Raw genomic sequence first — 12,328 nt, forward strand, 5'->3', positions numbered from 1 at the left:
TGGACTGCGATGGCATGTTGAACAGTACATATGGGACTTCTCAATCATACGAGCAGACCCATGGAAACTCCTAAGACCACGCCAAACACAGTGCTCCTCATATTTATAATTAGGCATCAGATCCATGAATGTTACTGTAATTAATGTAAATTAGGCAAATAATCCTGTTTCAGTATCACACAATGTACTTGCCACAGGCGATCAAGGAAGCGTGAATGCTGAGGCCTGTATTACAGGTACATACATAACCAATCATATTCAAGTAACATAACAGACAGTGTCAAAAGCACTTCAACATAATTCTGTAAAACTACACTTCAGAGAGTGATAGAGACAGGCTGTGTGATAGAGAAACAGAGTGATACAGAGGTGGAGAGAGAGGGATGAACAGAGGGCTCAGGCCCGAGCTGGGGGCGGGGCACGCACCACTTGCACTTCCAGCCGCCCTTGGGCACGGTGTGGAGGGGCGGGTCCAGGCAGTAGGTGTGGTAGCTGACGTCGCAGTCGTCGCACAGCAGCAGGCGGGCGGGGTCCGAGGCCTTGCCGCACGCCTCGCACACGATGCACTCCAGGCAGCGCCAGCCCTTGCTCAGCATCACCCGCGAGATCTGCGCGCGCGAGAGAGAGAGAGAGACGCACAGGCAGGTGGCGCCGTTGAGACCTGCCACCTTTCGCTTCGGAACTGAAACCACCCTCTCGCTGAGAGACATTCAGGCCTGGGGGCCTACCCTAGCTTCTGGCACATAATTAAGTTACTAACAATCATCACCATAGGAGGTTAATTAATAGAATGCAATAAATCAGACAGGAAATTCCACAGAACATCGATATTCACAATGATAAAGCATATCTGAGGTGCAGTACTCTATATTCAACATCTAACAGTGGGGGTTGGGTAGGAGCCAATCAGGCACGTAACGCTATTTTGTTTCCAGATTTTTATTTCAATCTTCACATCAATAATGCAAAATAAAATGTGCTACAGCAGAGTTATTTGTTTTCACAGTGAAGTTTGCTCAATACCTCAATAAGCCAAACTAAGACCTGGGTTCAATCGATTTGTCCTGATCTTTTTTCCTTCACAGATGCAATTACATTCTGGACTGCCTAAATTGCCTCTCTGAAGAAGCAAACTTAAAAAATCGAAGAGTCAAAGTTAAGGACAAATGTTGGCTAAACCCAGGCATGAAACATATTTTAAAGATGAGCGAAGAGGTCGCGAGGCTCACCTTGCTGTTGACGCAGTAGGGGTGGTAACACTGAGCACACTGCGCACAGGCCAGGAGCTGGCCCTCCACGCCCTGCCCGAAACTGCCACACACCACGCACATGTCCTGCAACCCACAGGGGGGAGCACACGCGTCGGCACGGGAACAGTTACCACAGCAACAAACTCGTTTTTTTTTTTTTCTTTTTAACAAATCAAATGCTGTATTCGGTTATAGTGTTGACTGTGGGAGGCCTAATCAGTACTGTGCAGGTAGATGAAATGCATCCACGCTCAACTTTTATTTATTTTTTTTAATGTATCCCAACAGACTGGCTGTCACATTGAATTTGGCTGCTTGATAAGAGGAAGAGGAAAACAGGACTCGGTATTAATAAATAAAACTCAACGGGAGCATTGGACCTCTGGAAGCCACCCACAGAGCTGACCTAGATGGGTGCTTTTGAGGAAGGGGGCGTGGGTTACCTGCAGCATGACGAATTTGTCCGAGTTGGAGAAGAGCACTACGGTGTTCTGCATGGTGTCGTCTTCCTCCTCCTCATCCTCCTTGCACAGCCCGATGCCCGTGTCCATGCTCTCCTGAGGAAGGGGACAGATCTATAATGATTTTCATTTAATGACTAATTTATATCATCCAGGAAACCTGAGAGATGATTATTTCTATAAATTCTCATCAGATGTTTTGACGAAGGTGAAGAGGATGCATCAGAAAAAGGTCTGCTTGAGGACTGAATCGGTAAGAGAAACTGGGTTGCAGAAAAGGCAAGACCACTGAGTGATGCGTAATAAGTGCCAGACAGTAGACCAGTATCATCCATCTGCCCTGGTCTGGACAGACACAGGATGTGCTGCTATTAGTTTTCACCTTAAAATCACCAACCAATTTACAGCCAAGAAACCAGCTTACTTAAATGACCAATGACTGCAGCTGATTGCACAGTTAAGGGCTTTTTATAGTTTTGACTGTTGCAAATGACATGGTTAAGAACAGAACAACAACGCAACCCAGCAGAACTCTGCACCTCTCCAAGCCCAGGGTAGCTGACTCCGGGTATAATCCATAGCTGAGTGTAACTGTTGCAGGATGAAATAAGCGTTTACAGTCAGGTTTTATCAACATGTCCGCGTGGGTGTGAACTCACAAAGTATCCCTCCATACAGGATGCCACGGCTTTGAAGCGCGACCGGCCACGCCCCCGCCCGGTCCCGCCTCCGCGGGGACGCCGCTTCCCTGGGAAACTGTTGCTACGGCCCTGAGTGGAACAAAGATAATAATGCAACACACAAATCAGGCATTCATCGGGCACTTTCAGAGCAAAGGATCTTACAGTGAGTTTTCATTTAGGTTTTTTTCTGATATTTTCTATGGGTTTCCATGATTTTTTTAAATCACTTTTTATCTACAATAAGGGGGGAATTTGGGATTTCTATAAGGTGTTTGTGGCTATAGCTAGCCATCTACTGTAATGGCTCAGATACAGCAAAGCAAAAAGACAATCCGACAGGGATCGTTAAAGAGCTAGAGTTACTGTAACCTTGGAATTGCTTTTCCTCAGTGGCATCAGCTGAATTTCACCAAGGGGATGAAAACCAGGGGGTTGGCTGTTTTCTGTTGGACCTGTAAGTAATGTTACCCCTGGCTATGCAGTAAAGGTTTCCAGACTCCCGGTTTTTGAACAGAATGTCCTGTTTTCAAATTATGTGTACATGGTCCCAACCAGACAATGTAGCCTAATGCCTGGTGCAAGTAACTGATGGGAGAATTTTACAGGCAGTTTTTCATGAACTTGCCTGTCTGTGACTCGGTCGAGTACTGGAGGGGTGACTGAGCTGGGCTGAAGACAGAGGAGGAGACTGCTGATTGTAAACACAGGCTAAAAATAACCTGCATAGTATGCCTTTAACAGGATGAAACCCAGCAGCCCAGTTTAAGGATTTTAAATTTGAGTAACAGGAGTGTAATCTCATCCCTGAACGAACAATGAAAGAGACAGGAGTGAGATCAAGCGCTCACTGGTACCTGTTTGACGCGGGAGCGCCCGGGGGAACCTCTGCGTTTCGCCTTCTCCCCGTCGAGCTTACAGGGGTCAAAGGGCAGCGAGTCGTCCGTCTCGGTGAGCAGGGAGTTCGAGCGAGACCTGTCAACCGGAACAAGGCCCATCTCCATGGAAACAGACTGGGAGTCCAGGCTCACCTCCATGGAAACGGACCGAGAGTCCGCCTCCCCAGGGGAGCCCAGGAAACCACTGCTGCTGCCGTCCCCCCGGCTCTGATTGGACGCCTCGTCCAGGAAGAGCGGCGCCCTGGCTCCTCCTTCCTGGGGTTCCAGCTCCTGTTCATGGGACTCGCCCTTCTCCACAGTGAGCTCCACCTCCCCCTCTTCCAACAGGGAGGGCCCAACCTCCATGGCAACGGCAGGAGGAAGACTTTCTGCCATTGAGGTGCGAGCGACAGAGTTAGTCCTTGGCTCCGCCTCCAGCGGTTGCTGAGGCTGCGGCTCCACCCCCTCCATGCAAACAGGCTCCTCCTCTTTGGGGACAGGGGGAGGGCATAAAGGCTGAGGCGGCATTTGAATGGAAGATGCACCAATGTTCTGACCCCCACTGTTGACCTTCACCCTTTCCTGTCCTGATATCTGCTCTGCAGAGGAACAGCAAGCACCGCTCGCCCCACCTGTTCTCAGGTCAACACCACCCTGCGTTTTGGTCTCTAGCATGGCAGATTCAGATTCAGGTTTGCCCACTTCTGTTGTAACAGCAGTAGGGTCCACTATTGATGTGGCAAGGGCTGATGTCGTTGTACCTGGCACTGGCGGTGCAGCTGCAGGTGGAGCTGGCATTTCAGGTATAGCTGGCACCGTGGGTGGCGCTTCAGACGAGGCTAACGTTGTGGGTGGAGACGGTACTGAGGCTGTATCTGGGGCTGTTGCCGGGCCTGCAGTTGTAGTTGGCTTTGGGGGTGTAGCTGAAGCCGTGGCTGCAGTTGGGACAGCTGTTGGTGGTGTAGCTACGGCTGCAGCTGGTATTTGGATTGTTGCTATGGTTGGAGATGGCACTGGGGGTGGAGCTGGGGCTGTGGTTGTGACTGGTGTCTGGAGGGTAGCGGTGGCTGGAACTGGCATTTTGGGTGTGGCTAAAGCTGGGCTTGGCATTGCAGGTGTAGCTGTGGTCGGGGTTGATGTTGCGGGTGAAACTGGGGCTGGGTCTGGTACTGTTGGTGTAGCTGTGATTGGGCCTGGTATTGTGGGTGAAGATGTGGTCGTTGTTGGAGACTGGGGTATAGCTGGGACTATGGATGGAACTGGCTCTGTGGGTGTAGCAGTTGTTGGAGATGGTGTTGGGGAAGCATCTGTAGATCGAGCTGGCAAATGGGGTGTAGCTATGGTGATAGTTTGTGTCAAGGGAGTATCTGCGGTTGCAGCTGGTGTTTGGGGTGTAGCTGTGGTTGGAACTGGAATTTGGGGTGTAGCGGTGGCTGTCGGTGGAGATTGAGGTGCATCTGTAGTTGAAGTTGATGTTGGGAGATTATCTGCAGTTGGAGTTGGTGCTTGGGGTATAGCTGTAGTTGTAGCTGGTTTTGGAGGAGTATCTGCCATTGAAGGTGTTGAGGGTCCAGCTGTGGTTGGAGTTGGAGACCGTGTAGCTGTGGTTGTAGCTGATGTCGGGGTGGCATCCACTGCTGGAGCGGGCACTGAGGGTGTAGCTGTGGTTGGAGTTGGAGACTGGGGTGTAGCTGTGGTTGTTGTTAATGTTGGGGAAGTATCTGCTGTTGGTGTGGGAGTTAAGGGTGTAGCTGCGATTGGCGCTGGAGACCGGGGTGCGGTTGTGGTTGGATTTGGAGACTGGGGTGTAGCTGCGGTCGGAGTTGGAGACTGGGGTGTAGCTGCAGTTGGAGTTGGAGACTGGGGTGTAGCTGTGGCTGGAGTTGGAGACTGGGGTGTAGCCGTGGCTGTAGTTGGTATCGGAGAAGTATCTGCTGTTGGAGCAGGCATAGAGGGTGTAGCTGTGGTAGGAGTTGGAGACTGGGGTGTATCTGTGGTAGGAGTTGGAGACTGGGGTGTAGCTGTGGTAGGATTTGGAGACTGGGGTGTAGCTGCAGTTGGAGTTGGAGACTGGGGTGTAGCCGTGGCTGTAGTTGGTATCGAGGAAGTATCTGCTTTTGGAGCAGGTGTTGAGGATGTAGCTGGGGTTGGAGTTGGAGACTGGGGTGTAGCCGTGGCTGTAGTTGGTATCGGGGAAGTATCTGCTGTTGAAGCAGGCGTTGAGGGTGTAGCTGTGGCTGGAGTTGGAGACTGGGGTGTATCTGTGGTTGGAGTTGGAGACTGGGGTGTAGAAGTGGCTGTAGCTGGTATCAGGGAAGTATCTGGGGGTGTAGCTGGGGCTGCAGTGTCCTGGGGTGGAGGACTCGGAGCCTCTTCTGTCATTTCTACAGCAGCAGGGGAAGGACTCAATTCTCTGGTTCCACTTTCTTCTGCGAGATAGAGAAGACATGCTTCAGAACTTCCTCCTTACTTTGAAACTATATCCTCTACACACACACCAAAACTTTACACTCGCACAAAATATTCCACATAAATCTAATCATTTCATTCAGCTTTAATGGACATACCTATATAAACATTACTTCACATTCCAAAGAGTCCACAACTAGCCTAACAATTTTCCTATACATATTGTCTTATTTTCACTCTTGTCACTTAACTCAAAAAAGGACCGCTCAGTTGATTCCAGGGATGTTAGAAACAGGCAACGCTAAAAACTATTGTCACATCCCTGATGCTTTTCATTGATGAACAATAATAGTAAGCATGACCTCCCAGAACCCTGAGAGGAAAGTGCTCGTTGACCACTCAGGAGGCCTTACCGATCTCCATGGGAGTGCTCGTCTCGACCGTGTCCCCCGCCAGGGCGGTTGGCGCGGCGACCTCGGTGTTGCTCGGCGCCGGCGGTTCTTGGCAAAGGTAGCAGGTGTACTGGCCCTGAGCGGTGTCCGTGCCGGCGGCACACTGGCTGTGAACCCATCTGGGAGGAAGTGAGGAGGAGGAAACGGCGCGTTTAACACAGCTCCGCCTAGAGACCCCAGGCCGACGGCCGCCCGTCCGCACTGTCCGACAAAAAACACGCCAACGAGCCATCCTGATTAAGCAGTAACCCGGACGAGCATGTCATCGGCACGCAATTCATCAGACCGAGATGCACGGTCTCATTTCCACGATTAAAGTGCAACACCACAGAACAAGAAAGGAAACAGAAGTGTCTATTATTACAAAGTGAACAGAGATCGTTTTAAGATAAACGGGACTAAATGCAACAGCCCCTTTACACAGCGCTCTGACCCTGAATGCGGCAAACGACCAGACTTGCTGTCGACTGAAGTTTGCAGAAGTCGTGACGTCACCGTAAGTGCTCTGGTCTGAAATGGAAAACCACGCCGGCGAATGCACACTCAGCGGGTGAAACAAACAGCTACATTACACTGACGAACGGCCCCAGACAGCCTGCAGTTTTAATCCTCTCTGTTTTTTTAATGCACTTCAACCCTGACCTGAAAGTCAAATAATCCAAGTTAGTATTCTGAGCGCCAACTCCCCCCCCCACTAACACAGTCGATTCATCATTAAGACAATCTCTCGTAAATTATTTAAGGCGAGCACGCTTTCCGTTTCAAGCCAACAGAATTTATAAGAATCCGTTTTTCGAAGACGCTGCGGTCGGAATCATCCGCGGTCCCTGATCCGAGTAGGAGCCGTCGGTGTGAATCACGGAGGGTGAAGCAGGCTTCACTGGAACACCGCCTTGTTTCAAACGCTACTTTTTAATGCGCTGTGAATATCGATGGCACAAACACCCATAATCAACTGTCTTTTTGAAATATAGGTATTAAAAAAGGAAACTATGCTTTTTAAATGTTTAATATGAGATTACAGAGGGAAAGGAGAGAGTTTTCCAAAGTGTCAGAAGGGACCAAATAATGGTCGCAGGCCATTTTAGACTACAATGTTTGTGAAGCTGTTATTTTTAGGTAAAGTTCTGTTGAGAAATACTTTTGTCCAGATTTTTTTCTGAGCATAGTGAAGCAACTTCAGGCAACTAAATTGTAAATTTATGTAATGATTTTATTAATTAATTTTTTTAACTTACTGCACAGAACTTACTGAAGAAAGTGAAGTAAGGGGGGGCAGGGTGACATACTGGCAAAATGGCCAGGGAACAAGGCTTGAAACCCTTAACGCTGTAGGTTCGATTCCCCGGTTAGGGCACTGTCGTTGTACCCTGGAGCAACATACTTCAGCTGAATTGCGTTAGTAAATAACCAGAGTCTTTAAATAAATAAAATGAAATCCAAACGTAAAAACATAATTGTTACCCAAAACAGGGACCACTGTTACACACCATACAAATGCTGCCAAGTACTTCAATAGACAAGGAACAATTGATTTTTTGTTAAAACTGAGGTTGTTGAAGTAATTAGAATCACTGAGGTTTGCCATTTATATGGAGGTTAACAGTTCTGATGCAATTCAGTGTTCCTAAATTTACTAAATCATCAAGCTAGTGGAGATTAGATTACTAGGTTTTGGGTTTTAACAGGACACTGCAACCCTATTCTCTGTGGCAAAAGCTACGGGATCTTTAATGTTCACAGAAAGTCGCCCTTGGGACCTCCCACAGTACAGCATCCCCATCGCTGCACTGCGGCACAGGTTTCCTGTGGTTGGCTGCATCATCAGGCTGGGGCTGGGTTTATGTGCAGGCCCACCCAGGAGCTCAGACGAGCTAACAGTTACTCTAACCACATCGCCCAATCGGACGGGCTCACAGCGCTCACAGGCGCGTGGTTAATCCGACCGCACCGGCCAATTGGAAGGGGGCGCGCTCCGCTGTGGCTCACCTGCAGCACCTCTGGCAGCTGAGCGTGGCCGAAGGGGGCTCGGCCGCCTTGCCGCAGACGGGGCACGCCGAACTGCGCTGCCGCCAGCAGCCGTCGCAGACGGTGTAGCTCTCGAACCGCTGAGCGCTGCCCGGCAACGTCCAGCCGCGGGCACCACACTCGCGGCACACGCGACATCGCTAGGGACAAAGAGAGAGAGAGACAGAGAGGAATGGCTCAGACTCAGCAAGTACATAAAGCAATTTCTCCAGAACCTTCTTATTGGCAAGTCGTCGTCAAAAAACCGACTTGCAAAGCTCTTTGTGAAGAGCATTTGCATATTAGCACGTGACTGGCCGCAGGCTTGAGTGGACGATCCAATGAGGAGCGCGGCGCGCGACCGCACTCACCCGGCACTTCCAGGGGTCAGAGGGCAGGGACTCCATGGCGGGCTGCAGGCAGAAGGTGTGGTAGCCCTTATCGCAGGCGTCGCACACCAGCATCATGGAGTCCTCGCCGGGCTGCCTGTAACCCAGACAAGCAGACCCCACCCGCTCAGGAACAGGCCTACTCGCGTACAGAGACAGGATTACAATAACAGACTCCTGAGGAAGTCTCACAGTGCTTTACATTAGAGATTGTGGTCAATTAAAGACACTGCTCGGGTCTGTGTGTATACAATCTTAAAAGTGCTGCACACAAAGACCAAGGCAGTCTTTTAGAAATACCACGGAGACATCTTTCTGTGACACGCAATATCAAACGTTCACTTCAAACACAATTCTGAGCATTGACACAGTTTTTCAGCGATCAAAAGAAGTTCAGGAGAGTTTAAATATCATATCATACCAAACACTGAAGAGTGTACGCACATGCATTTAATGATACACCTTCACAGTGGTGTGTGCTTGTGGATTTGCATGCGTGCAGAGGTGCCCATTCTAAACATGACAGAACGGGCACTGACTTTTTTTTTTAAGCTTTTAGGCTTTCTTTCGTTTTCTGTTCCTGTTGCGTGCGACGTGTGACTCAGACGCTCGTTTTGAGCGGTGCGTTGGCGGCGGCGCTCGCGGCCGCGCTCTCACCTGCAGGTCTGGCACACTTTGCACTCGGGGCACTGCCAGCCGGAGCGCTGCAGGGGCGTGGCGCTGATCTCCAGGCAGGCGGCGTGGTAGTGCTGCCCGCAGCCCGTGCAGAACAGGAGGCCCGCCAGCTCCGCCCGCCCGCCCGCCGAATCGCACACGGCGCACCGCGCCTCCTCGCCGGCTGAGGGGAGGGGGTCAGAGAGAGAAGGAAAAAGGGCACTTTCGGTTTTAGCGGTATGAAGATGGAGCCGGAAGCAAAGTCGCCGTGATTAAGAACACTGGCGGTAGATGATGTGGATCCTGCCCTTACCCATCTCCACCGCTTTCTCTATGTGCTCTGGACACAGGAGGGCCAGCTGCTTTAAGGACTGGAAGGAGCCACTTGCAGCCGAGCAGGGGAAGTGGTAGAACTTCGAGCACCCCTCTGCCTTGCACCGGATGGTAGCGCCCAGCCTTTTACAGTATTCGCATCGCTAATGGAGAGGGGGACATGGCACAGTCATGACCACCGAAAACATAAGCATACCCACAAACACAGTCACAAATACCCCTCGCTGACTGACCAGAAAAATGTGGCTAACGCTAGAAGCAATTACTGACAGAAACAAACACTGACTCCATTTACTCCAGCTGACTGGCAATGAAGAATTGCCAATAATATTTACAATCACTAACAATGTGTGCACGTGCACACACACACACACACACACACACACACACACTCGCGCGCGCACACACACGCCCCTTGCTAACCTGCTGTATCCCTGAGATGACTGCTTCATCCACGCCCTTCAGCTCCTGATCTTCTGAGCAGACAACGCCCTCTGACCAGACCGCACACCAGTGGTGGACCCAGCAGTGCCCTATACAACACAAGGACACAGACCCAACATCACAGGCTGCGGAAATCTTCATAAACAAACAGCACTCCTGTCTGATCCGCTGCACGTTTTCCCAGCAGCCTGCTCAGAGCCAGAAATACCCACAATGCAGTGAGAAAGAACTAGAGTTCCCCACAGTATTTCATTTAGGCAGACACTGTCTCTCTATCTGAATACATCAATCAAACAATAACATATATATCCCAGAACTTGAGTGTGACATTGGACAATAGTTTTGAATCTACATTACAGTCATTTGGGCAGATGACCTTGTCCAGAGTGATAAACAGTACTGAAGAATGTCAGGGTTACACTAAGGAACACAAGAATATGGTAACAACAGCTATCATTATTATCATCATCATTAATATTATTCACATTACCACAGCTACTGCCCTAGTCCAGAACAGTTAATAAGGTCTGTATGTCGACAATGTACTGATATGAATATTCACTTATTGTCAAATATTTACTGGAGGAAATTTGAAGTCAAGTACCAGTGTAAAGAGAAAAACGCGAGGCTTCTCTTGGTAACGGAACGTGTAACCTTGTGGTAAGTTCAGTTCCTCCAGCAATATCCGAAAGGCAATGTCACCGATAGCCGAAAATGAGGGCTAGTGGGGCCAGCACAGGCAGCACACGGACAGAGCCACAGAGGTGTGCAGAGAGGGGTAGGGGTGATCCAACTGCGCCCCCAACACGAGAACAAGAAAAGGCTGAAGAAACAGCAATTATACCTGCAGGCGTTTCTACAGCAGTACTAATGCAAAATTCATAGACTCTTCAAGGACACCTTTCAAAATTATTGAGGAGCTTTGCAATACGTGACGAATCTTGTAATGGACGTCAGGGGAAAAGAAAAAACCTTTTTTAAAAGAAAATTCCACAGGCACATGTAACCATTTTATTCATTTGGGATTGGCATGCTTTTGAAAAACAGAACTCTGAGGAAAATTAAGCAACTTCAAGTGCTTTTACAACAAATTGGGCCCTTTCACAGTTTAAGTAAATCATGTACAGTAGGTCCTGCCCATGCTGACCGTTGCCTAGTACAACCAGGACCACAATGGAAATAAGCCATCATGACTTGCCCCGTTTCCTCAACAAATTTTCTGTGTATATGATTGTTGCCTAAGGGTTACCAACCCTATGCATATTTTAAAATATATCAAATAAAGGCAAGCAATCAATCAATCAAGGAATTGGGGGAACCCCGCGCCTGGACTTCTGAATGCACCATCACTCCCAGAGGAAACTGGCTAGCTTCCGAACCAGACCCGACATGCTCAAGACCTTCCAGCCTTCACCGACAGGTCATGCGAGGCGAACGGCTGCCAACGTGGGGACCGGACCGACGTCACGGGATTCTCGGGAGAGCAGGTCGATACGAACCGGCGGCCGGCTCGTCGCCCGCGGGGAGCCACGTACCCGTATCGTCCAGCAGCGAGGCGGCGGGGACGCGGTCGGAGAAGCCGATGGAAGACAGGTCGTCGCTGCCACAGGCGCCCCCCTGAGGCGTGGCGGGGGTGGAGTAGGTGGTGGCGGCGGCGTCGGGGGCGGGTTCCTCCGGGGGGGGCCAGGCGGGGCACGGCCGAAAGCGCCTCAGCTCCCGCTGCCCGTGCAGGCTCCTCTCCTCGCAGTTACACAGAGCGCAGACCCTGCTGGGACCCGCCCACACGCAAAAGCACACCCCGTTAGCATCCAGCGCTCTCCACAACAATCCACAACACAAGAGCATCGCGCATTTCACACCGCTATGCCAGTTAGGAAAGTTCCGCTCTGCACAATTATCAGATTTAACCAGCAGGTATTTAGCTGAAGTAAACTGGAAGCGATACAACCGCTGCAAATCAGATGTCTGCCAGATGGTGTGAACCAGAGGGAAATGTCAATGCAAATATTGCAACTATCAAAACATTTTGCCACACTCGAATGCATGGCGCAAAGTAGAACATCAGGAGATGCCAATCTAGCGGCACGTGAAAAAACTTTATTTGTGGCGACGGTGCACAGGCATTCAATGAACTGGAAAGAGCTGGTTCCTTGTTTCCCTCAGTCATGAGCTATGGTTCCCCCAAGACCTTGCGGGGGTTCCTTATTCTCAGCTCAAATTGTGTTAAATACAGACTAGAAAAGTACTAACAGTCCACATGCAAGTTCTCATACCCCGTAGAGGATAATTCATTGAAATCGTGCACATTTCGTGGCTGACACCAAACTGACTGTTGTGGAACAACAATCAAAAATGGGACGGAATTATTCAA

The 12,328-nt window shown here is 50.0% G+C and overlaps 1 protein-coding gene across 7 annotated transcripts in view; it reads right to left on the bottom strand.

Annotated features, from left to right (window-relative positions):
* LOC118211876 (histone-lysine N-methyltransferase 2D-like) overlaps nucleotides 1–12,328 on the bottom strand; it is a 49,398-nt gene that overhangs the window by 30,517 nt on the left and 6,553 nt on the right. For 3 of the 7 annotated variants that reach the window (XM_035389427.1, XM_035389428.1, XM_035389429.1), the window contains exons 4-15: nucleotides 11,493–11,725; nucleotides 9,937–10,046; nucleotides 9,494–9,656; nucleotides 9,184–9,364; nucleotides 8,509–8,623; nucleotides 8,120–8,298; nucleotides 6,092–6,249; nucleotides 3,249–5,698; nucleotides 2,371–2,481; nucleotides 1,694–1,807; nucleotides 1,230–1,334; nucleotides 427–608 (exon numbers count right to left, since the gene is read on the bottom strand). In XM_035389427.1, coding sequence (XP_035245318.1) covers nucleotides 427–608; nucleotides 1,230–1,334; nucleotides 1,694–1,807; nucleotides 2,371–2,481; nucleotides 3,249–5,698; nucleotides 6,092–6,249; nucleotides 8,120–8,298; nucleotides 8,509–8,623; nucleotides 9,184–9,364; nucleotides 9,494–9,656; nucleotides 9,937–10,046; nucleotides 11,493–11,725 — 4,101 coding nt within the window. Of the gene's footprint in view, nucleotides 1–426; nucleotides 609–1,229; nucleotides 1,335–1,693; nucleotides 1,808–2,370; nucleotides 2,482–3,019; nucleotides 3,056–3,248; nucleotides 5,699–6,091; nucleotides 6,250–8,119; nucleotides 8,299–8,508; nucleotides 8,624–9,183; nucleotides 9,365–9,493; nucleotides 9,657–9,936; nucleotides 10,047–11,492; nucleotides 11,726–12,328 lie in introns of those variants that run through there. The other 4 variants (XM_035389432.1, XM_035389430.1, XM_035389431.1 and 1 more) reach the window with 4 other exon arrangements.

Source organism: Anguilla anguilla, chromosome 13 (genome assembly GCF_013347855.1).
Source record: "Anguilla anguilla isolate fAngAng1 chromosome 13, fAngAng1.pri, whole genome shotgun sequence".
In the NCBI taxonomy this organism is placed as follows: domain Eukaryota; kingdom Metazoa; phylum Chordata; class Actinopteri; order Anguilliformes; family Anguillidae; genus Anguilla; species Anguilla anguilla.